The following is a 26,180-nucleotide window of genomic DNA, read 5'->3' as shown; positions in this document are numbered from 1 at the left end:
GGATTTGAAGTCCCAGTCTGAGTCTGAAGACCCAGGCACGTGCTAATTGCTGACGCATGGAATGAGCCCCCAAAAAGGGAGAAGAGAATAGGGGGCCAGAAGAAGGGGGCTGGGAGAAAAGCGGGCGAGGGAGTTCTGAAAGCCCAACAAACGATCGTCGTTATGACAGGAGATTAGGTATTGTCTGTTTATGTGACGGTGTGTGATGTTTTTTAAATATGTGTGGGCGGTCGACGTAGAGCAGAACATAAAAAAGGGAGAGAAAGAATGGGGGAAACAAAGAAGTGGAGATGGGAGATCGGTCGGGAAGTTTCCAAATGGTTTCAGGGAAGTCTGTGGAATGTCTTGTTTATGTTGAAGAGATTTTATTGATAAGTGATCCCTATTTTGGTGGAGAGCAGTGTAGAACAAAGACTAAAATAAAAGAAGGCTAATCCATTTCACATGAAATATCACTGTAAGATCCCTTCAAAATTTAAATTCCTATAAATACGAAAATATTTCGACACGAGATGGTTCCACTTGCCTCCATTTCTTTACGGCATCCATCAAGTTGCCGACTTTTTTTTGGACCTGCTCAACAGCTCTTCTGGGGCGATCGATCGATCGAATTGATGTCAAGTTCCGACGGTAGCACCCTCCCCAAACAAAAAATATACCTCAAGCAAAACAAAGAACATAAAAGAACCGAAACAGAACAGAAATCTTGGTCAAGCAGTTTTCGAGGCAACGATCGTGCCAACAGGTAGGCGGTTTCAGCAAAAAATACAGGCAGCCAAATAAACAAGAAAACCCCCCGCGGCATAGGATCATTCATGAAAAGAACTCAAGCCCGCCGAAAAAAAATTAAAAACAAAATTAACAACAAATTACAGAAGGGAAAAAATGTGCCAAAGCAGAGCCAAAAAAGAAATTATTTAACAAACAAACAAAGAATGAGTTATAAAATGACGTTGCGGATCAAAAGCAAAAATAGGGGGGTGGCGAGAGAAAGAGAAGTGGATACTTGGGGAGAGAGAGAGAGCAGGCTGCGATGTGTGTGCCTTTCTGTGTGTGGAAGAGCTCTCACTTTCTTTTGAAACTTGTTATTCGCTTTGCGAGCAGAGTTCATTCACATTTGGCCACGCCGCGGCGGGAGAAAGAGAGAGATAGAGAGAGGGGAAATGGCACAGCTGTTTCCGAAAGTTCCCGAAAGCCGAGTTCGAAAATGAGTGCAAATCTCTCGACACCCCCAACCGAGCGCAGTGCAATGACCCTAGATTCTGCAGCTTAGATTGCAGGCTTGGTTAAAAATTCGCAAAAAATGTGTGTGCAAATTTTTAATTGCCAAAGATTTCCTTGAACGCATTTCGACAGTTGTGTATGTAGGCATACATACTCCGCCCCCCGTCGAAGCCAAGCCCACCTGAGGTTTCTGTGTCGTTGACCGACCGCCAGAGCTCAAAAATCGCAAATACATATATATATTCTCGAACATACATATATATATCTGCCTGAACTGCAAGCGAATTTGCATGCAAAATGCATTGAGAGCAGAGCTCTCTCACTCTCTTCTCGCCACTTCGTTTCGAGTTCGCTCGGCTTCGGCTTTGGCATTCGGCTTTCTCGCCCCGTCTCTTTCCCAAACGCCTATAGCCCTCTCTTTCGCAGCTCCACATTCGAAGGTGGCTGACCGAAATGTGGGTCACGACAATGGCGGGGTTCGTTGAACTGAACCACCGCCGCAGTCGCTGCCTCGGTCGCTGCCTCGGTCGCTGCTTTGCCTCTGCCGCTGCCTCTGCTGACGTCGCTAACGTTTTGGGGCTTTTTGGTTACGTAGCTTGTGTGCAAGCGAGAGGGGCTATGGCGAAGTGCGAGCGAGAGGTGGGACCCACAACTTGTGTGCATTTCTTGGCCCCAAAAAAATCACAATGCGAACAAATATTATTTAATACACTTATTAAATCATCTGGTTGGAAAGTGGAGTTTGGAGTTCATCGAACCGCCAGCAATTGACAAATTTTTTAAATGCGGCAAAAATATTTGCCCAAGCATAATGTTTGCATTTTGTTAATTAGGCGGGGATTGTCCTGCAAATTAGGTCATATTTGTTGAGTATCAAAGAAGTTGAAAGAAGAAACAGCTGAATTTGCTTAGTTCAAAATAATTAAGATACATTTGTCTCAATTCTTTTTCTAAAAAATTATTACCTATTTCTGGAAACTATCGTGAAACTTAATCTTAATCATTCTTAAGTTTTCTGGACATACACCCCCATCCCCTTTCGTATAGATGACCCCAAAAGGCGTTCGGGAACATCGTTCCAGATCTCAGATCCTCTTAGGCCTGTCATACTCACATTGATGGCTCAGCCAGCCCCCATATCAATTAATCTTATTTGTCACTCAAATATCAAAACATGAGCAAACACAATACGCGCGTTGGGAATCTATGGGGAACAATCGAACAGAATAGAACAGCACAGAACAGCACAGCCCGCCTCTGTTTTGTTATCAAACAAAGCTGATCAGTCAGGTGGCAGTGGCAGCAACTACACTCATAGAAATTTTTACCTAAATACTAGAAAAGTCGCCCTAAAACCGAGGTCGCCCTAAAACTAAGGAAAATTTTCTTATTATACGGGTGGCTAGCCCTAAATATACGAAAAATCGCCATGGAAAATATTTTTTAGGGTTAGTTTTTTCAAAAAGGCAAATTTTCCGTGTTTTTTAGGGCGAATTTTTATGAGTCGCCTCCAAAAGTAATTCCTTCTTTTTAGGGCGAAATCGCCCTAAAACGTAGAACAAAATAGCAAAAAAAATGTTCTGAAATTGCCCTAAAAACAAGGAAGAGTCAAACGAAATTTTAAGACGCAATTAATGGATACATATGTAATACATGTGTGTATGTGTGTGTGGTTGACAGGTCAAAACAAGTGAATGTGTGTGTATATTAGGGCGGACCTTTTTCTATGAATTTTGATGCTGAGCGCATTTGACTTTAGAGAAGTCCACCCTTTTTCTTCTTCTTTGCTACTTTTCGTCCGCTGCAGTGGCAAGGGTGGGGGTAGAAAGAGTTGCATTGTCTAGACTTTGTCATAATTTTTCGGGCGCTTGGCAGTGAAAGACGTGTTTGTATGAAACCTTTTGTTTGTGAAAAAGTGAAAAATGTAAACGCTATTAAGGGACTTGGGAGGCGATTCTTTTTCTGATTTCTGGTGAGTACATACATATATAATTGTGCAATTTGGATATTAATAACTAATTGAATTTACATATCTGTAACAAAGGAAAATGCAGCGGAAACTTTAAAAAATTTGAGTGGAAGCAGCTACGAGGAGAAATTCCTGTTCAACTAGTCGGTCCAGAAGCGGAAGTTTTGGAAGTGTGGCAGAACAAAGTAAGATCATTAATAAGAGTATACATATATGTATGTGTATATGTAAATAATGCTTGAGTTAAAAAGATGATGCAACAGAATACACACATACATATGTATATATTTACAAGAAATCTGTATTTATGCACCGGACAAACCGCATTCATAAGTGCATATGCCAAAACAGCCCCCAAATTTCTATTGCGACATTTCGTCAGTGCTCGAAATTTGCTTTTTCTGCTTCTTTTTTTTTCTAGGAGTAGCAGCAAACGCAACCGCAGGCTAAATGAAAATTGTGTGTGTTGGTTGTGCATTTTTATATTAATTTCTAACATTTTTTTCTTTTTTTTTTAAGATCGAGAACGCTTTTCAGATCCAGCTTTCGCAAACCACTTTTCGGACTTAATAAAAGCAGGAGTAAGGAAGCAACAGGAAATAAACCTGCTCAAATTTTTGGAAAGCTCTGAAGGTAAGTGCTTCTCTTTTTTTCTATTATCATATAATAATTAGACTGTTTTCATTTAATAGAGATACAATCAACTTTAAATTGGCTTGCGATCCATTCAGTGTTGGTGCCGACAGCAAGAAGAAAAAAGGACGCCGGGAGCAAGAACGCGAAGCACACCATTGCAGACTCGGGAAGCCGTTTCTTTTAAAGTTATTTATTATTTATAATTTTTAAACCCGATATAATCCATTTAGCAATAAGAATAGGAGAGTATGTAAATTTGTAAACCTATAAATTGTGTAAATATATTTGTAGTTAATGTAAATAACAACAAACAAAAATATAAACCAAAAAAAAAATATATTAAAATTGTATTTGTATTTATGAAAAATGGCCGTGAAATTTTGGGGAGCATTTTGCATGTTTTAGGGCAATTCACCTATAAATCCAGAGAAAATGCCCTAGATTTATGAAAATCTGCCTTTAGTTTTAGGATATTTTTCCTTATTTCTAGGGCAATTCGCCTTAAAATCCAGAAAAACACCCTAGATTTATAAAAAATTGCCTTTAGTTTAAAGGTATTTTTTCCGATTTCCAGGGCAATTCGCCTATAAGTCCAAAAAAATCGCCCTGGATTTAAAGGAAACTGCCTTTAGTTTAAGGGTCTCATTTCTTATTTTTAGGGCAATTACCTTTGAAAATAGAAAAATCGCCCTAGATCTACGAAAAATCGTCCTAAATGTATGACAAATTCACCCGTATTTTTAGGGCAATTTGCCCTTATTTTGTTGCCTAGTCGCCATTGACCCCCGTTTTAGGGCGATTTTCCTTGTTTTTAGGGCGATTTTACCGGAAAATTTCTATGAGTGTACCTGAGATACCTGAGCTACCTGAGAAATCAGAGTGTCGCGTGGGTGGTGGTAGAATTGTTTACCAGGCGCCCCCACTGCAGCAGCAGCAACAGCAGCAGCAGCAGCAATACCAAGCAGCAACATCTATTGTTAGACGCTGGCGTCGCTGTCGACGCTTGGAGTGAATGTCCTCAGTTGGCACACAAAAACAAAAACACAAAATACAAAACGACAGCAGCAACATCAGCGGGAGCAGCAGCAATAGCAGCAGCAACAGCGAGAGAGCCGCCCGAAGCAACACGAGGCACAAAAAGCCACTTCGGCTGGCTGCTTTGAGTTGCTCTGGGTCGTTTTGTGCTGCTGGTGGACGCTGCTTTCATTCGCAAATTGCTCGTCGTTGGCAGCGGTTGTGCAGAGCAAGAAAAGCGCGCGAAAAAATAAATAAATATCATAATACAGCTGGATCAAGCGAAAGAGATAGAGAGCAGAGCCAACAAATGTTCAATAGGAATAGCAAATAATATCACATAATATTTTTGTTGGTGCCAGTGAAGTGAGATCAAAGTGAAGTGTGCAATGTTCCTTATTAGCAAATCGTAGAGCAACCAACAATCGAGAGTTCAAGTGTCATTCTGAAGCCAAAAAGCAAACAAAATCTCTAATTCAAATATGGTTTGTGCGATGCAAGAGCAGCAGCAGCAACTCCAGTTGCCCCAGCAGCAGCAGCAACAGTCACAGCAGCAACACGGCACAACGATAGTGCTGCTGACGGGAAATGGAGGCGGTAATCTGCATATTGTCGCGGCACCGCAGCAACATCAGCCCCTGCAGCAGCAGCAGCAGCAGCAACATCAGCAGCATCCCCACCAGCAGCAGGCAAAGAGCCAACAGCTGAAGCAGCAACACTCGGCATTGGTAAAGCTGCTGGAATCGGCGCCCATTAACAAGCAACAGCAGTCGCCCAAACAAATTGTTTATCTGCAGCAGCAGCAACATCAGCAGCATCAGCAACCGCAACGCAAAAGACTGAAAAACGAAGCAGTAATCGTACAACAGCAACAACAAACACCTGCAACACTAGTAAAGACAACCACCAACAGCAACAACACCCAGACAACAAATAGTATTAGTCAGCAGCAGCAGATTGTAGCAACACCAAAGCCGCCATGTGCCGATCTGAGCGCCAAAAATGACAGCGAATCGGGAATTGAGTCCAACAGCGATGAGGATTGCCCGAGTGCCAACCCCGCGGAGAAATCGCTCGAGGAGAGTAGCTACGAGCAGTATCAGTGTCCCTGGAAGAAGATTCGCTATGCGCGGGAGCTCAAGCAGCGGGAACTGGAGCAGCAGCAGACCACCAGCCACCAGGAGACGAAGCCAGCTGCCATACCCACCAGCAACATCAAGCAGCTGCACTGTGATAGTCCCTTTTCGGCGCAGACCCACAAGGAAATCGCCAATCTCCTGCGCCAACAATCCCAACAGCAGCAGCAGCACCAGGTGCAACACCACCAGCAGCAGCAACAACAACAGCAGCAGCAACAACAGCAGCAACAGCGAAGGGATAGCTCCGACAGCAACTGCTCGCTAATGAGCAACTCGAGCAACTCCAGTGCGGGAAATTGTTGCACCTGCGGCGGCGGGGATGATCAGCAGCTGGAGGAGATGGACGAGGCCCAGGATTCGGGCTGCGACGATGAGCTGTGCGAGCAGCATCACCAGCGACTGGACTCCTCGCAGCTGAACTACCTGTGCCAGAAGTTCGATGAAAATTTGGACACGGCTCTGAGTAACGGGAATGCGGGGAGAAGCACGCCGGCGATGTCAGCGAACGAAGATGCCGATGTAGGTTTATTATTAGGGGGGATTTGTATTTGATAAATATAATTTGTAGGAATTTGTTTAGGTCCGCTTTGAACCATTATCAGTTACTAGGATTGGTAAAAAAAATTGATAGCATGGTTTTAACAATCGATACTACGCTCAAAAAAAAAAAATGAATTTTACATGAATTTTTTGAATTTAATTTCACTTTTATCACTGTAAAAGTTAGATCGTTTTTTTCCCAATTATTTTTTAGAGTCAACCACACATTTTCCATAATTATTTTTTCATATTTTTCCATTATTTTTACAATTTGTGCTTTATTTTCTTTAATTTTCGATACTATCGATAGTATCGATAGTGTCTACTAACTATTTTTTAACAACCTTATCACTTACTAACCGATGTTTCTATTGCCTTATCATTACAGGGCTTCTTCCGTCGCTCCATCCAGCAAAAGATCCAGTATCGCCCCTGCACCAAAAATCAACAGTGCAGCATTCTGCGCATCAATCGCAATCGCTGTCAATATTGCCGCCTGAAAAAGTGCATCGCCGTGGGCATGAGTCGCGATGGTGAGTACACAAAAATATGCCTTATAGTTATGAAAATATCAAATAAGGGAGGGAAAATGAGCTACTCGAAACGGGCCAAATTAATTCAAGCTCAACACCAAGCTCAACAACAGCAACATTCGGACGCACGACGATTTAGCCGAGTGCCACACGAAGTTCGCTCGGCTTTTCTGAGTTCATTGACCAGCCGTGAACGAAATTTTAGCTCTGCGAGTGTGTGTGAGTCTGTATTGCAACATTTCGCTTGGCGCGATTTCACGGCAAAGTAAAAGTTGTCTATTTTGTTTAAACAAATTCCCCGAACAACACGAAAAAAAGAGCACACACACCCGCATGATAAATTGAGAGCAGGCTGTCGGCGGCGAGAAGTGTGCGCCATTTCGAAATGGTGTTAAAAGTTGAATGAACGCACTTAACCCAAATCCATAATGGAGACAGCAGAGCGAGGCCATCATTCGCCCTATCTCTCTCTCTCTGAGCTCTCCCTCTCTCTCTCCCTCTCTTTCTCTTCGTTACGTTACGCTGACTGCATTTGTTATTATTGAGTTTTGTAATAATTTGTTTAAATTAAGCTCACAGCCCGGAAAATATTTACAGGAAATAGCCAGCGATTATGAAAGCACAACACACACACATACAACATGCAACACTCAAACTCTCTCGCACTCTCTTTTCCACGTTCATTGACTTCTCGCTGGGCGGCCATGTTTGCTGTTTGCAGTGAAAACGAAAACGAAAGTGGTTCATGCGTGTGTGTGTGTGTGAGTGAGGGAGAGACGTGGGGAAGAGGGACGGGTATACTGGGGAGAGAGGCGGGGAGACGCTGTTTTGTAGGCAACACGCAGACGCGGCCTTTGTGTAAAATATGTAGTATTTGTTGCTGCCTTCGATGTTGTAATTGATGGATTAGATTTTGATATTTTTTCGAATGTGGAGCGCGCGTGTGTGGCAAGGGGAAAGTAAAAAAAGAGCAGTGAAAAATATGTAGTAGGGTTAAAGTAAAAAGTATTATGTTTGGGAAATGTAACATTTTTAATAATCAGTTTTAAATAAATTTCAAAAGTCTATAAATTAAAAAAATAACCTTCTTTAGAAAAAAATCGCTTTTTCCCTTTTTTCGTTTTTCCCCCAAAAACACCCCCTCATTATTATAGTATGACAACTAATTTTATGCCTTTGTTTACCACCACCAAACACTAATGAGGCCCCTCTGCTGTCACCATTAAAATCCTACCATCAATTAGCCACTAACCTAGAGCCGAGCACAATAAAATAATTTTTTAGCAAATCCTTGAACTAGTTCTGTGCCTAGAGCAACCCAAAGCTAGTGCCAAAAATAAGTCATGTGAACCGAACAAAAATTCGACCGCCAACCAAATAAACGGCAAACTCGAACTCGGCAACAGCAATGAAATAAAATCGAAAAATAAAGAAGCAAAAAAAAAAAACAAAGAGAAAAAAGCAAACCAACAAATTTCGAATTGTTTATAATAAAAATGACCGTGTGCTATTTAAGCGACGGCGACTGCGCTGCCGGTTGCCTTATCTTTCAAGGAAAATTAAAATAAAACGCACACGCCGAAAAAAAGCAAAAAAAAAAACAAAAAACATCGAGGGCCGCTGATGAACAATTTACAGTTATAAAACAAGAGCGACTGACCTAGAAAACGCCACGAAATCATAATTTATTTTTTGTTTACAAAAAGTATCGCAGCGAAGAGACAACTACTTTCACTTTTTCGAAAAAAACCAACCGAAAAATATATATACCCATATAATTGGCGGCCATTTCGAAACACTTTCTTTTTCATTTCGTTTCGTTACATTTCGGCTGCTTTCATAATTTCTTTGGCCAGTAATAGGCGCCATTTTGTTGGTGTTTTGTCTTCTGGCTTTTCCTTTTGCTATTGCAAAGACACGAAAATAACGCAAGAAATGAAAACGAAACCGAAATTTAGCGCACACAAGCGCCCCCCTCGAAAAAGTCAAATAAAATACGTCCCAACTCGGCTCAGTTCATTGACCGCCGCTGACGTGCAGGAAAACTGGGTCACCATCGGCGGCGCAGCGGCAGCGCGGCGGCAGAGCGCCAGTGAAGGTGGTTGCGCCTGTGTGCGTGCCTCGTATCTGTGTGAGCGCTAGTAGCGATAGTAAACAACGAACAATGTGCACAACACTCTCGTCATTTTGCATTTGATTTTGCGGATTTGCTTGGAAATTTATTAGTTCACCGTGGGCTGGCCAAAAAAAAAAATCCAAAAAATCCACCGAAATTTAAAACAATAAATCGTTGGATTTTTTCTTCTCGCCATATTCTAATTTTCTATATATTGCTCTCTTCTAGCTGGCACATGCACATGCACACATGCTGGCTTTTAATTGAAATGAACTTAAATTAGCGCGAGGTTAGGCAAATTGAAAGTAAATATGCAACACGAACGAGAATCGAGATAAAGCCCGCGAAAAAGGAGGGGAAGGGAGGAGATCACTGAATAATATTTGAAGATTAATTATAAAGAGGAATTTTAGAAAAAGAAAATAGATAAATATTCTCTAGATTTCTTTACAACATTTATTTTATCTTAGGCCTCCAAAATTCTTTTATATCTCCCCATCAAAATCATGGCTTAGCAAATAGATAACCGCACCTACAAGCAACATGCACAGCAGCAATTAGTTGCTGGTGTGTCCCAGAAGCACATAAAATAATCAAACAATTGTCAATTATCGAAGGCACAGCATTTTTTCTATATATATATGCGCACATAAATATATATAAACGAGCAACTACGACATGCTCGTTGTTGCTGTTGTTGTCGCAATCATTATTATTTTGAGGCTACACACACACAGCAGCAACAGCAGCAGCAACAACATCATGCATGTAGATTTCGCCTTGCCTCGCCGCTGCGAGTGTTTTGAACTTTATTCAGGTCAATTACAAATACATTAAAATGCCAGTGCTACACACAGATACTCATGGCAAGCTGTTGACTAAAATAATATTGGAGGCTACACAAAATTTACAATAACAACGAGAACAAGGCGGACAAGGAGACCAGAGACTATAGACTAGAGACCAGAGACCAGGGGTAATGGGTTGGGGGTTTGGGGGCTGACTGGGGGCTTTCGGGGTTGGGCCTCTCGGTAGGAGTAGCTGAACACTTGGAACAGTTCAAGGAGCCTTCGACTCGGCTCATGAGAGTGGGCGCGTGAGTGGGCGGCGCTAGAACAGCTCGCAGCTTCAAGTACAAAATGCTAATGATGACGATGTGGGTGAGGTTCTACAGTCAGTAGTCGGGTGAAGGTTTTTGTGAGGCAATCGAAAAGATTGAACTGGTTTTAGAAATAACTAAATATAGTATTTCTAGTATTTTCTGGTATTTCTAGTATTTTATTAAAACTCCGTTTTCAAGCCCAGTTACTCCACTCCTTTGACGCTTATACAATTACTTGCTGTCCATAAGTGAAATCATTTCACGCGTGTCATCCATCAGCAAATGAAAAGGAGGAAAAAATCAGCGAAAAGAGAGTAGCGAAAAAAACACTGAACACTTCAACAACGGCAGCTGCTTGACAACTTGAGTTTTCGGTCGCCTGCTGAAGCTTCATTTATTTTTTTTTTATTTTTATTTATTTTTTTCTTTTCTTCGCTTTGGTTACATAAAGTTAGGCAGCACAACTGCCTTCACCTGCCTCACAAAAGGCAGCCACAAAAAATGGTTAACGGTGAAATTGCAAAGAAAAGAGCGCCAAAAGGCAGCGCAAGAAGAAAGACGAAAAGAGCCAAAAGCAAAAAGCCAGCGAACGTAACAAACTTGTTTTACACGAGACGCTGGCGTCGCCTACTACGCAAGTTGAACCTTCAAAAGGTTCATTTACCTCTCGCCACGAAGAGCGCTCGTCGTTCGTCTGGCAGCTCGAACGAGCCGAGTTTTATATATATTTTTTTTGCTTTTTTCCCCCGGGGAGGAGAAGCGGGCGAAATAAAAAATGTACTTTCGCTTTTTTCAATGCCTCGGCGCCAAAAACTAGTTTTCCAGCTCTCAAATTTGCTCTCCGAGAGAGCAACATTGCAGCAATATTGCCGTTGCTGTGGGCCGATGTTGCAGTTGCTGCTGCTGCTGCTGTTGCAGTTGCTGCTTTTGGGCCACAGTTAAACGACCGAGCCGCAGAGTTCAACGACTCTTGTAAAATTTCTCGAAGGTTTCGCATTGCAACATCCAACAACGAGCAGTCGCAACTTGTTCGAAGCTGCATTTGCATGCCGTCTCTGTCTCTCTCTCTCTCTCTCTCTTATTCTCTCTCCCTATATATACCCCTCTCTTTCGTGTGCTGAATGCTGTTCATTGCACTCGGCCTCGTTTCGTTCGGCTGCAATTTTTGCACGACGTCAGAGGCTGAGCAAAATGCGAATGTTGCGAGGGGGCAGCAAGGGGTTAAAGCGAGGGGCCTGCAGTTTGTCGCCGAGTGCAGCGACTCTTATTTGGGTCAGGCACGGTCATTCGCCTCTGCTGCAGCGACGACGGCGACGGCATTGGCGCGCATTTATTCGAAAATGATTAGACACGAAATGGAATTATTTTTGCGTATGCCTTTGAAGTCCGTTCGCTTGCAATGCGCGTAGATGCAGATCAGCTTGACCCAATTTTTTGTTTTCAGGGGGAGAATAATTTCTGAACTTGTAAACAAGTCGGGGTATTTATTGGGAATTTTTTTGGAAAGGAAGGGGGATTGTAAAGGTCAGTGATGAAAAAGGTTGGGAAATTCATTAGAAAAGTTTGGAATAGCTAAGATATTTTTCTAAATAATTGGATGATTAATTAATTAATTACTCATGCCTTAGCCTTAACTGCAGCTGCTTTCGCTCGCCTTTTGTTTGATTTTCGCCCTTTGTTCTCCACACCTCGTCGATGAGAAATGAAATGAATCGAGGCACGACCTTTTCATGTTAAATTAATAATATGGCACAGGGTCTACTCTACCCTGAGCGATCCGAGCGATGTCAAGTGCTGCTATGCGCTAAATGCGCGGCGGCGACCTCCCCGGCGTTTTTCATTGAGGCATTTTTCATGACCCACAAAAGCCAGAGACGAAGGCTCCAAACCGAAAATAAAACACAAAATACTTGCTTATGCGGGGGCTTTCTTTTGTCTTGAGAAATTTCAAGAAACTTCACAACATACGCCTGATGGCTTCATTATTATTATTATTATTATTATTTGGGGTTTGGGGTTCACTTCGGCCCCTTTCTTCGGCATATCATTTCTTTTGTGTGCCCCCCTTTGTTTGTCCGTGTGGCTCTTTCCACACGCTTCGATCGCGTTGTAAACAACTTACGCAAGCAAACCGACAACCAAAAAAAAAACCAAAGACCAAAGCAACAACAATTGTGTCGCTTATGTGACTTTACGTAAAGCCATCATCCAGAGGTGTCTGTGAATCACCTATAGCCATAGTCCAAAACCGAAAGTAGGCCTCTTCCTCCGCTCTGTGGGTGCAATGAACTCGTCGACTGCCTCGTCGCGTAAACAACAAGTTTGGATTTCGGCTTTCGTTTATTACTTCCCCGTAATTCAGGAAGTCAGCCGCTCAAATGCCCAAACAATAACAAGTAATCATGAGCAATTCGAGTTTAGAAAGCCACTTGATACAAGGCACTTGGGATGGCACGGCGCAAAATGAGGCTAGCCTCGCGTCTTGTCGCAGTGAAAGTGAAACTTGTTAATTGGCTTTTAATTGCTGGCATTATTGTGAATGCCAATTATGACCAAAGCGATGCTATTGAACTGGTTTCCTCTCGGCCAGCAGAATAAGCTTATATAAGATTTGCAAATGAGAGAGATGAGACCTTAATAAAAAAGTTTTTCGAATAGTAAAATTCTTATTTTAAAAATTAAATAAATTATTTCGACACAACCAAGTGGAAATAATGGTTGTAATTATACAAAAAAGCCCATTAAATTACCGGCCTGTTATCACATCGCAATCGTTTCGTTTTTGGGCCACCTTCGCCCCAGTTGAATCCAGTTGTCTCTCCGTCTTTCCGCCTTTTGGTGTCTGCTGTCTTTAGCCCCAATCTTCGGGGCGTTATGCAACCTTTATAGGCCTACTCAACACTGTTGACCAATCCAGTTGCCTGCATTTCCACGGCACGCACGAATATTTCTACCCGAAAAAGAGCCAAACAACTTTCACTTTTACTTTCGTCGCATCGCCGGAATGATTATTAAATGTTGCTCGTTGTTCGTTACGTTTTTGTGGCCTCATTCGGGCCGCTAAGTTCATTGACCACCGCACTCTGGTGGGGTAAACCGAAGCGACTCGACGACAAAGCCAGAGTTTGAATAAACAAACAATCTGGAACACTCACGTCAGTTGGCGATGATCGCCGGATCGAGTGAGTCACCTATGAAAGCTGAACATAAAAAGATCTGCATTTGCTTAAATGCAAACTCAATGCTTAACCCTCGACTGACGGGCAGACGGGGCCAGTGGCGTCGTAAATTATCCACTCAGGCGTGAAGTCATCAAGTTTGATTTAGCAATCTCATTACTGGCCTCAGCCTCCAGTCTAGATTTTCCACCTGCCAACGTGACGTATGCGCAATGTTCCACACACATCACTCATACGCACCGTGAAAAATGCCCCCGTGCAAAATATTCACAAGTACGGCAAAAGCTTTCCGAAAGCTTGCCCAACTCAACACCATTTTCTCTTGCGTGGTGAAAAGCTCTGCGAAGCTTAAGAGTTCTTAAGAGAGTCTTGTGCTCTTGTGTCCTCTCTTCCGAGTTTGTTGAACTTTCCTTCGATGGATGAAGATGGTGTGCAAGAAAAGAGAGATATAAGCGCCGATAAAGCGCCCTTAAAAAGAAGAGCTTATCAGGGAAAGCTTATCAGTGCTTGAACTTGCTTTGTGTGTGGGGTGGGTCATTGTTTCAATATATCAAAGAACAATTACAGAAAGCAAATGTGTACATTGTACATAAGAAATATTTATAGAATAAATATTATTTATTTTAATTAAATATTGAAAAAATAGTGTTAGAATGTCAACACAAAAAGATATGCACTAGAAATTAAAATTTATATGGATTTAAAGAAATACGAAATTTTATATTTTCATAAACATTATTTACAAAATATTTAAAAATACGAGTTAGAAGAGCTACACATCTTATCACAGACTCAGCTCTCTTGCAATGGTTTGTTGCCCCCGCTCAAAAACAAAGGTTGCCCCATTGACAAAGAGCTTTTCCCGCTCTTTAGCTCCCTCTTTGGCTCTCTTTCGAGCGCTCCGTTGGTCGTTGCCTCTGCGGCTTTTTGTGTTTTGTGCGGCGTTTTCGGTTTTCTGCTTCTGTTTTGAGACCGAAGCTCAGTCGCCATCGCAGTCGCCGCAGTTGAGGTTCGCTCTCCTCGATTGGCCCCATACTATACCATACGATAGCATACCGTACTCTGGGTATATTCGTAACGCGCTTTGGCTTTTACAGTTAGTCGCGTTCGAGACCTTGTCGAGTTTTGTCATATTAGCCAGCGATCCGCGGGATCCGAAATAAGCCAAGAGCAACGCGAGTGCGGCATTTGCCACAGATAACTAAACCAATATTTAATATCAGTTAAATTAAATTAAATTAAATTATTTAAAACAAAATGCTGATTAATACCAATGAATGTTAAATTGTTAATGTGAAGAAAAGTCGACCAAGTCTCCAAGAAACAAAACACTTAAGCAACACCCACTACTACTCACTCGTCTGTCTGGATTACGCGCCTAAAATATTAAAATACCAACCAAACCAACCACTAATTTATTTGCTAAATATTCCAAAAATTCAATCAATGTGAAAAGCAAGCAAACAAAGTTCCTCTCACAACAAAACAGCAGTTAATTAAAATATTTAACCGAGATTAAGTGCAAATAAGATAACAAGTTTCTCAAACAAATATATATCCACATGTACCTGAGTACCAACCAAAAAGCTGTGTGTGTGCCAAAAACCAAGAAGAATTATCAAAGAAAAAATATTTAATGAGCGAGCTCAACTGAGTGGTTGATGTGCCCCCAAAGGGAAAAGTGACCAAGTCAAGCATTTCGTCAAAATAAACCCCGCAATCAAGCACAGAAAACATAAAAATGGGCGAAGAACTGCCGATATTGAAGGGCATACTTAAGGGCAACGTCAACTATCACAATGCGCGTAAGTTAAATGATCCAAAGCGATCCAATCCGAAAGTCGCACAAGAGTTAGAGTTAGAAAGTGAAAGAGCCAAACCAATTTCCCTAAGCCGGCTGACACAGATTTGGCTAGAAAAAGAGTTAAACAAAATTAAAATAACACCCAGCTTTCGGTTTCCAAAAAAAGAGACAAGAAACTCCCAGAGAAATGCAGGCGTTCTGAGATTCTCCACTTTTGATTCGCTTTTTGTTTACCTTTATTTTTTGTCTTCTTGTCGATGCCTCCAAACAAATAGCAACAACCAAAAGCGAGCGCCATTGAAGTGTTGACCTCGTTTATAAACATACAATAATTTTTTCTTTGCCGCGGAAGAGCTTTAAACTTGAATCGAAACTCCGGCGAAGGCAGCGTTGCGTTGCTATTTTCTAAAAAACAGAAAAAAAGAGCCGAAAGAGCGGAGCAACAATATCGCATGTTTGACCAACTTTTTCAGTCTCTCCGCATGGGAAAGTTGGACGTTGCGGCGCGTCGCTCTAATTTCTACGCGCAGTCCGTCGCTGCGCCTGCGCAGACTTCATTTTCCATTTCGTTTGACCTGGATTTCGCTGCGCGGCAAGTGGGTCACACTCTCTCGCTGGCTTGGCTGCTGGAAAAAGCAGTGAAAAATCGGTAAAAGAGCTGTTTCACTTTTGCGACCGAGCCGGAGTGAAATTGTGCGAGTAGAAATTTCTTTTGACATTGAAAAGTTGGCCAAACATTTGTCAGATTTTGTTTGATGGTCGTAAATGGCCAAAGTCTTAAAAGTAACTTTCGGAAAATATTACAAATGGAAACTAGAACTACTAGAAACAGTTTTTAAAAATCAAATTAAATTACTTAATTTAAAAACCTGTTTTTAATATAAACTGAACCCGCCTTGATCTTCTGCAAACCTTCTTCTCAATTAGCGAGCCCACAACTCGACCGACTTTTATCGATCCCTCTCATCTGCACTCCCCTTTGATTTATTCCTAGTGCGAAAAACGTGACCGCAAACGTGCCTGATTTTTTACCTCTCTCGTTGGTGAAATGTGAAAGTTCACCCACATACAAATTTTTCGGTTGCGGCCAAAGGCAGAAATTAAAAATCTAAAAAAAGAGAAAGTGTAACAGGGGAGAGAAGACTGCAGACCGAAGACTGAAGACTGACAGACTGAAGAAACAGAGGCAGCTGAGGCAATGACCCACTTCGAAGGGCAGTAAATTGCAGGGGAAAACGGGAAAAGGGGCAGGGGCACTTCCTGCGTGACAACAGGACAACAGCTGTCCGTTGCACCTGCTCTGCGTGCAGTGAAGTGTGCAATTGATGGGCCCCATAATTTTATGCTCATGCTTGGGCTGAAGTTTAAGTTTAAGCACCGCTTACAAGGCCGAAAACTAACCAGAAATATCCTTTTCCTTTTTTCCCATTGCAGCTGTGCGTTTTGGACGCGTGCCGAAGCGCGAAAAGGCGCGCATCCTGGCGGCCATGCAACAAAGTACCCAGAATCGCGGCCAACAGAGGGCCCTCGCCACCGAGCTGGACGACCAGCCACGCCTCCTCGCCGCCGTGCTGCGCGCCCACCTCGAGACCTGCGAGTTCACCAAGGAGAAGGTCTCGGCGATGCGGCAGCGGGCGCGGGATTGCCCCTCCTACTCCATGCCCACACTTTTGGTGAGTTTTTGTGTTGAATTCTTAAGGATTAAAAGGGAAAATATTTATTAAAACGAAGAGCATAAATAGTAGGGTTTATTTTATGATACTACAGATCTTTAGTAAAAACTTTTATGATGGAACAACATTTATAAAAACGTAGAGACACTAATCAAAAATTAAAATATTTATTAAAACAAAGAACTTTTGTAATTTCTAAAATCGTAGTGAAAATAATCAGAGCAAAGTAAGATTTATTTTATGTCACCACAGATCTTTACTGAACTGATTTAGCATTGAGTTAGTACACCATTTACAGAAGTATCATAAATAACCATTGGCCATAAAGTTATGAAAATGCCAGCAGCCCTACGCGTCTATCAGTACATTATTAATAGCCCGCCAAAGGTTACGGCGTAGGCGAAGTCACATTTCCGGGCCGCCGACTTCTGTTGACATGCATAGATCGGCAGCAACTAGTCGCTAGTTACTAGTGACTGCTCACTGGTGACTGCCTACTGCCGGCGTTAGTCATGCGCCAAGGTGAACCTGTTTGCACGATTCTAAACCAGGAAATCGCTGGCCACACGTAGACGCGTCTACGAGCCGAAGAGTCGACTCTTTCGGCTCGATTCTTGCGGGGCCTCCAAACGTGGCCATTGAAGTGGCAAGTTTGGGGTCAAGTTCTTGACGAAAAGCTTGTCAATGTCAGATTTATGACAGTCGGTTTCCCCTGACAGCCGCATGATGAATGCTAGCTATAGTTTGTAAATACCATTTTCTGTTTACTTTACAACCGACGTCACTGGGGTTTTATTTTTGGGGTCAGAGAAAATGGATCGAGCATAGAGGAAGTAAAAAGATTCGGCGCTGAAATAAAATACGCCGATGAACCATTTGTTGTACCGCAAACCGAAAGCGATAAAGAAAAGTGCCTCATACACATACAGATATATATTAAAAAAAAAAAAAACGTGTCCCGGCTCTCGGCAACAACAAAGTACACAAACAAAGTTCTAAAGCTCAAGGTCAAGCGTAGCGTCATTATTAATGAAAGCACATAGCTGGCTATCGCGGGGGGGAGCGAGAGGGACAGAGCACAGGATTAGAGAGAGACGGCGAGCCAGACACATGCGTTGCCCATTTAAATAAATTATTATTAAAATATTTAAAAGCGACACGAGCAGGCAAAAAAATGTGAAAAAACAGCGGGACAAAGTCAGAGTCAAGTGCAAGGCTAAAAAAGTTAAAATTTGATTTGGTGATTTGCTGATATTCAAGAAGAAAGAAATCAAATGCGATCGACAGTTCAAGAAGTGCTATATAACACACACACACTAAAAACGGTAGAGAACGACCTTGGGGCGAGTTATTTTTTAACCTTGGAGTGAATGAAATGAACGCGAGTCCGCCTTCCTCTCTTTCTCTGTTTGCAGTTGATATTTCCACTATATATGAGTAAACAATAATGGCACTAAAAAATATGCATAAAATGTCATGAGTATGAGGAAGCGAATGCCAGACAAACGGCGTCACAAAAATGCAATATACACATGTATATTAGAGATACATATAGAGATATATGGGCGGTCGAGAGCAATCTGTAAAATTGTCAGGTGGTTCATTAGGAAGCGTCGTAATATTCCGCTTATGACGGAAGGCGGAAGATTCGCCGGCGGTGCAAGGTGAGGTTAAGTCGCAGCGATCTCGGCGAGAATTCGGAATTCGGACTAGAAATAGAACGAATTCCTCTAGCCAAACGATTAGCCCTAGAGATTATTCAATCTGGCAGTCCATATCAGCCGGTACAAGAGTTCTGGGAATTATTTTTGGCGAAAACACATTGTGAAGGTCGTTTCGGATCGAATCGGATGGGTTGGGTTGGGATCTTGTGATATGTCGGGGAAATCGGGGAGCTTTGCCCAGTCGTCATAAATAGCCCCCACCGCCGCCATCGTTAGTATTTTCGCAAACTATTTCCGCTTTTGCGCCAATGAGAAATATATTTTCGTGGCGAAAAATCAAATGATACGACGACGTCAAAGCGCCGGCGAAAAGAAAATGCGGGGGAAATTCTGCTTGCCGGTTGCCGGTTGCCTCTTCTCTTTCCTCTTTTATGCGAGCCAATTTCATTCTATTGTATCTGCGAGTATGAGTATATCTTTTTTCGCACAAAGAAAAAACATTTTCAAGGTTAATCAGGCGAAAATCGAAAGAGAAAAAGAAGCGGCGGCGGCGGCAGACAGCACAACGTGTGCTTATTGAAACAGAACGAAATAAATAAAAAAGCGAGAAGCATACACATGAAATCAAACGTAAATTCAAAATCAAGTAGCTGAGAACAATGGTGGGTAGTCTATGGGGTGGGATGGGCGGCCGAAGGGGGTGGTGGCACGTTCGCTGTCTGGGGCACTTGGCGCATGTTCATGTAACTCAAAACCCGGAAAGCCAAATGGCGAAATAACATGAACATTTATTCCCCTTTTCCATTCCTCTGGCGAAATGAAACGAAAAAAAACACGCGCCGAAAGCAGGAAAAAGAAAAACAACTATAGTAACAGCACACAATCCGGAACCTTGAACTCTAGTTCGTCGACCTTGGCTGCTAATGTCAGCGCAGCAAAAGCTCTCAACTAAACTACACTAGGGGTTGTGGGTGGGGAGGGGGCTGAAAAGCAGCCCCTAGAAACTAATAGCAGAAAAACTAACAGAACAACAGAACAGCCAGCTGACGTAGGCGAAGCTTTTCCTTTTTCCACTTTGTAGCAAAAGCTTCCAGCGGTGTTTAAGGAAATGCGACATTCGTAGAAAGAGACGGCAGATAGCTGGCGTGGTGGGCGTGCGGAAGTACAAATAGTTATTATTATTGATTTAAATGAGTGGGGGGTGAAATAGAAGGGGATGGGGGAGGTTCGCTGACCTTCGCGTGTGAAATAAGCGATGACGTGATGGGGTGCGGTGGGGAAAACTACAGCGACTGGCCAAGCAACAGTTATGGGAAAAGTTGGTTTTATCTACACAAAAAAAAGAAAATCAAATGTATTAACTCTCTATATACTAGATTAAGTATAAAAAAGTGGTATTGATCTAATATTAAATAATTCAATAGTTATATACCAAAAGTTTTAATTTAATACTTTTGATAGTATTCATTTAATACTCATCTTATTGATGCAAATTTGACACTCAATGGTGTAGAAATTCATGTAACAATAGTTTCGTTTCTATGACTATTTTTGTTGTGGTTGTAGAGACTTCATACCAGGGGTGCATTGGGCACACGCCGATTCTTTAGACCATCTCTAACCCGTCACCTCTTTTTCTTCCCCTCTTTGCAGGCCTGTCCGCTGAACCCCGCCCCTGAGCTGCAGTCGGAGCAGGAGTTCTCACAGCGTTTCGCCCACGTAATCCGCGGCGTGATCGACTTTGCCGGCATGATTCCCGGCTTCCAGCTGCTCACCCAGGACGACAAGTTCACGCTCCTGAAGGCGGGACTCTTCGATGCGCTGTTCGTGCGCCTGATCTGCATGTTTGACTCCTCGATAAACTCGATCATCTGCCTGAATGGCCAGGTGATGCGACGGGATGCGATCCAGAATGGAGCCAACGCCCGCTTCCTGGTGGACTCCACCTTCAATTTCGCGGAGCGCATGAACTCGATGAACCTGACAGACGCCGAGATCGGCCTGTTTTGCGCCATCGTTCTAATTACCCCCGATCGGCCGGGTCTGCGCAACCTGGAGCTGATCGAGAAGATGTACTCGCGGCTCAAGGGCTGCCTGCAGTACATTGTGGCCCAGAACAGGCCCGATCAGCCCGAGTTCCTGGCCAAGTTGCTGGAGACAATGCCCGATCTGCGCACCCTGAGCACCCTGCACACCGAGAAGCTGGTGGTCTTCCGCACCGAGCACAAGGAGCTGCTGCGCCAGCAGATGTGGTCCATGGAGGATGGTAACAATGGCAGCGACAAGTCGCCCACCGGCAGCTGGGCCGATGCCATGGACGTGGAGGCGGCCAAGAGTCCGCTGGGCTCGGTCTCCAGTTCGGAATCTGCGGATCTGGACTACGGCAGTCCGAGCAGTTCGCAGCCACAGGGCGTGCCCTCCTCTTCGCCCCCTCAGCAGCAGCAGCAGCAACAGCCGTCTGCCTTGGCCAGTTCTGCTCCCCTGCTGGCCGCCACCCTCTCCGGCGGCTGTCCGCTGAGGAATCGGGCCAATTCCGGCTCCAGCGGCGACTCCGGAGCAGCCGACATGGACATTGTTGGCTCGCACGCGCATCTCACCCAGAACGGGCTGACAATCACGCCGATCGTAAGACACCACCAGCAGCAGCAACAGCAGCAGCAGCAGCAGCAACATCCGCTGTGCCACCAGCAGCAGCATCCCCAGTTGCACCACCACCTGACCGCCGGAGCGGCACGCTACAGGAAACTGGATTCGCCCACGGATTCGGGCATCGAGTCGGGCAACGAGAAGAACGAGTGCAAGGCCGTCAGTTCGGGAGGCTCTAGCTCGTGCTCCAGTCCGCGTTCCAGCGTGGACGACGCTCTGGATTGCAGTGATGCCGCCGCCGCCAATCAGGTGGTGTCCCAGGTGGTGCAGCATCCCCAGCTGAGTGTGGTGGCCGTTTCGCCCGTCCGCTCGCCGCAGCCCTCGAGCAGCGGTCATCTCAAGCGGCAGATTGTCGAGGACATGCCCGTGCTGAAGCGCGTGCTGCAGGCTCCGCCGCTGTACGACACCAACTCGCTGATGGACGAGGCCTACAAGCCGCACAAGAAGTTCCGGGCGCTGCGCCATCGGGAATTCGAGACCGCCGAGGCGGATGCCAGCAGTTCCACCTCCACCGGATCGAACAGCCTGAGTGCCGGCAGTCCGCGGCAGAGCCCGGTGCCGAATAGTGTGGCCACGCCGCCGCCACCTTCCCTCGGTAATCCCGCCCAGAGCCAGCTGCACATGCACCTGACCCGCGCCAGTCCCAAGGCCTCGATGGCCAGCTCGCACTCGGTGCTGGCCAAGTCGCTGATGGCCGAGCCGCGGATGACGCCCGAGCAGATGAAGCGCAGCGACATCATCCAGAACTACTTGAAGCGCGAGAACAGCACGGCGGCCACGGCCAGCAGCACCACCAACGGATTGGGAATGGGACTGGGTAACCGCAGTCCCAGCAGCAGCTCCACGCCACCGCCGCCGCAGCAGCAGCAGCGGTGGGGCAGCAGCTCGGTGATCACCACCACCTGCCAGCAGCGCCAGCAGTCCGTTTCGCCGCACAGCAATGGCTCGAGCTCTAGTTCGTCCTCCAGTTCGTCCTCCAGTTCGTCCTCCACCTCCTCCACCACGTCCACCTCCTCCAACTGCAGCAGCAGCAGCAGTTCGGCCGGCAGCTGCCCGTACTTCCAGTCGCCGCACTCGACGAGCAACGGAAGTGGAAGCGTGGCTCCAGCCAGCTCCAGCGGCACCCCGGCCCTCCTCGAACTCCAGGTGGACATTGCCGATTCGGCGCAGCCGCTCAATCTGTCCAAGAAGTCGCCCACGCCGCCGCCCAGCAAGCTGCACGCTTTGGTGGCCGCCGCCAATGCCGTTCAGCGGTATCCCACCCTCTCGGCCGACGTCACGGTGACCGCCTCGAATGGCAACGGTCCGCCGTCGGCGGCGGCCAGTCCGGCGCCCAGCAGCAGTCCGCCAGTGGGAGTGGGATCCCCCAATCCCCCGGGACTGAGCAGCGCCGTGCACACGGTCAAGATGGAGGCGTAAGCGGGGGAGGGAGGCGCATGGAGAGACAGAGACTGGGAGTGGCAGTTCAGCGAAGGAAGCAGGATCGACAGGGATCGCCAGGAGTTGAATTAAATTATTTTACCTTTTAATTGAGCCGTGTACAAAGTTTCAACGCAAAACCAACATGCATGCAATTTAAAAACTAATATTTAAAGCAACAACAAACAAAAGAACTACAAGTTATTAATTTAAAGCAAACAAATGAGAAAGAAAAAAACAAAAAACCCAAGCTTGAATGGTATTACAGAAGAAAGAGAAAAATGGAAAAAACAAAAAACATAAATATATTTTAGCAGTTAAACTTTAACGTAGCGAGAAACCAACAAAAACAAGGCAGCGCTCTGATTTTGCATTGACTTTTCTTCAGCTGCTACCCCCTTACACCCCTTACAACCCCCCTCGTCTATCGACCCCTGATTGTTTTATAAGTTTTAAGCTCTTGTTGTACATATTAATTACGTTTATGAGTAACTATTTTTAGCTCTTTAGTTGTAGGTGGAGCAAAACTACTTTGCTTTTTTTGATGTTTTTTGAAAAAACTGCAAATTATTATTATTACATTTTTAAATACCGAAAAAAAAACAAACAAAAACAATGTGTGTGAAATTTTTTATTGTGCGATCTCCGAGCAGAATTGAAGTGCAGTTTGCAACAAATTTTAACTACGATTAAGTTGATAACGATTCATTTTTTATGAATTTAACTAATTTTATGAATTTGTTATAGTTTTCCACCCTTCCTCTATCGACCCCTCTATCTGTCTGTCTTTCTAGCTATCCGTATTCCCGATTTCTCCTTTGGCACAAAGCCCCTTTCTATGCTAAAGAATCAAGTGGAATAAATATTGTTTTCTAATTTTAAAACTACCACAAAAATACAATTAAAATAAACAAGAAATAATGAAAATCAAACAAAATGCTTAAAGTTTTAGCAGCAAGCAGTAAGATGATGACGAAGCAGAGAAACCCAACGTTAAATGTATCTGTTGTGTATATAGTTAAATGTTAAATAAAACACAAAAACATATTTAAAGTACATATAAATACACATAAATATTAATGAAGAAAGATATGCTTAAAAGATTCAATGTTTGATTGGCATCTTAGAAACCAAGCAAAAAATACAAAAAAACAAACAGAAATTATGATATATTATTTAAACGTAACGTATACATTTATATTACAGAAAAACAAAAGAGAAAACTTGCGGTAGCAACAAAACTATTATATTAATTACCTTTTAAATTTGCTGTACTATTATGATTATTAATTATTATGATTAATTACATTACGATTTTTATGCTTAGACAAAACCAACAACAAAAACAAAGATGCAAAAACAACAAAAAAAACAAAAAACAAGCAAAAAGATTACACTGGCGCAGAAATTTGTATTGTCAAATCAATAAAAAATTTGTTTAAAAATTTCAAAAAAAACCTCTTAAGTTTTTTCATTTCAATTTCTTTTTTTCAGTTTTACATTTATTTCAGTTTTACATTATTTTGGAGTGGTAAGATTTTAAATTTCAGTTGGCTTAATTTTCATTTCGACTACCGTGCTGTAAAAAATATTTAACAAATTATATCTAAAGTATTTATATCAGAATTAAATCAACAACAATTTTATGTGTATAAATCAGCCACGAGGGAAATGTGCAAAAACAAAGAAACCCTCAACGTTGGCGGAAAAAATCCAAAGAGGAGGAGAAGTCTACAAGAAATATTATATTCTTTTAAAATTTATGCAGCGTAAGGAAGCGTTGGTTCCACCAAAAACCACGAAAATTAACAAAGATATCACACTTCAATATTTGACTCTATATATACACACAAACATATGTACGTAGATGAAACGATTTTGGTGTCTGTGTGTATGTATGTCCGTAACTTTTAGCCAGAAAAACAACAACAAAACATTGTAATTGTGTAACTAAAAGTGAATATTTTATGTAAAAACTATCTCAGCATTGAGCGATGGTGGAGATGGGTGTTTATGGTGGTCAAGACGATGATGATGATGATGAAGATGATAATGGTGATGGATACTGATAGGAATATCCAACCGAACGACGGCAGCGACAACTGAAACAATGAAATTGCGACAATTAAGCGTAACGTAACGTAAAAGTATATGTAAAACGTATCCGTAAACAGCCGTAAGAGTTAAACGTAACGTAATAGCAACTAAAAACATTGAAAGGAATAATGCAACTTTGAGGCGACTCCAGCTGAGGCATATGAAATACCGTATAAATAATATCTATTAATATATATGTACACATGAATATATTTTCAAGGACAGTCACAAATCAAATTGCGGCAAAAAAGAGTTTTTAAACATGATAATTTGGCAAAAAATGGAAAAAAAAAGTGTGAAAAATGAGACAGCGAGAAAAATGCAAACAAGCTAAGAAATGTTCTGAAAATTGATTAAATCTCCATAAAAATATAAAATTAACAGCAAAAATTTGTATTTGTGAAATAACATAATATTACAGTTTGTTTTAAATGGAAACACAATGAAAAACCCCCCAGAATGGAATATGTGAATAAAATATTGAAAATAAGTATTTAAAATATATCAACAAAAATTATGAAAAAGATATCGTATGTGTTTTTATTACAATTTGGTAATTTGGTAATGGGGTTGCAGAAGCGTAAGTTAAAAGATACATTCGTTGAGTGGAATTTCGTCATAATCGGAATAATACTCATATGTATGTGGTATAAGTAATATGCATGATTCATCCTAGAAATAAAACAAAAATAATGCTCTCCTTGGAAATTATTTTTTTTTTGGAAATTTAATTAAATAAAATTAATGTTCTGATTAGGTATTTCTTTAGAACACTCTCAAAAATTCCGCTTATTATTCCCCATAAAATACTTTTTAACCTTGTAGAATAGATGGAAACTGATGACACTGCTTGGCTACCCTGTGAAACAATAATATTCCGAAACCCATTAGAGACAATAAGATTATGGCATAAACGTTCACAACAATGTCACCCATTCTTTATAACCCCTGGAAACACTCATCGATTTTGGCCATCCCCTTCAGGCGATCGTTCACCACTACACTCACCGGCGCCCAAAGCTTATCACGCACATATACGAATATTTTTTGCGGCTGCCGAGAATAGCGATTATTTTCAATGTCGCGCCTGTCTGTCCTAAGCTTTTGTTGGTATTTGGCGCTTGTGTGTGTTTTGGAATTTTGCCCGTGACCTTGAGGCGATAAGAGTCGCGAAATGAATTTGCCGAAATAATCAAATCAGCGTTGTTGTTATGGAAAGGGGTGCCAAGGGGGTGGCCCTGCTGGGCAAAGCGTCTGGGCAGCGTGAGTGCCGCGTGTAGATAACAGTATTCGATGCCAGCGATAGGCAGACACTCATCCCAACACCCGCCCACCATCCACCACCCCAAAACACCGATAAGACCAGCTAAAATGTATGAGTATATTCTAATTTTAAGCATGGGAGAGAGGGAGACACTTGAGCAC

The 26,180-nt window shown here is 43.0% G+C and overlaps 1 protein-coding gene and 2 long non-coding RNA genes across 7 annotated transcripts in view; 2 read left to right on the top strand and 1 right to left on the bottom strand.

Annotated features, from left to right (window-relative positions):
* Eip75B (Ecdysone-induced protein 75B) overlaps positions 1-24,115 on the top strand; it is a 115,921-nt gene extending 91,806 nt beyond the window's left edge. For 3 of the 5 annotated variants that reach the window (XM_044393832.2, XM_017154565.3, XM_017154564.3), the window contains 3 exons: positions 6,911-7,055; positions 16,691-16,929; positions 20,247-24,115. In XM_044393832.2, the coding sequence (XP_044249767.1) occupies positions 6,911-7,055; positions 16,691-16,929; positions 20,247-22,658 (2,796 nt within the window). In that variant the 3' untranslated portion in view covers positions 22,659-24,115. Of the gene's footprint in view, positions 1-5,027; positions 6,502-6,910; positions 7,056-14,265; positions 15,258-16,690; positions 16,930-20,246 lie in introns of those variants that run through there. The other 2 variants (XM_017154563.3, XM_017154566.3) reach the window with 2 other exon arrangements.
* LOC108055590 (uncharacterized) overlaps positions 1-26,180 on the bottom strand; it is a 131,246-nt gene that overhangs the window by 65,624 nt on the left and 39,442 nt on the right. The window lies entirely within an intron of this gene.
* Positions 2,791-4,149, top strand: LOC123002970 (uncharacterized). The gene is made up of 4 exons (XR_006412332.2): positions 2,791-3,196; positions 3,269-3,378; positions 3,713-3,826; positions 3,886-4,149. It is a non-coding gene; the product is annotated as an uncharacterized lncRNA (long non-coding RNA).

Source organism: Drosophila takahashii, chromosome 3L (assembly GCF_030179915.1).
Source record: "Drosophila takahashii strain IR98-3 E-12201 chromosome 3L, DtakHiC1v2, whole genome shotgun sequence".
Taxonomy (NCBI): Eukaryota; Metazoa; Arthropoda; class Insecta; order Diptera; family Drosophilidae; genus Drosophila; species Drosophila takahashii.
This window is presented reverse-complemented; position numbering and strand designations above follow the sequence as displayed.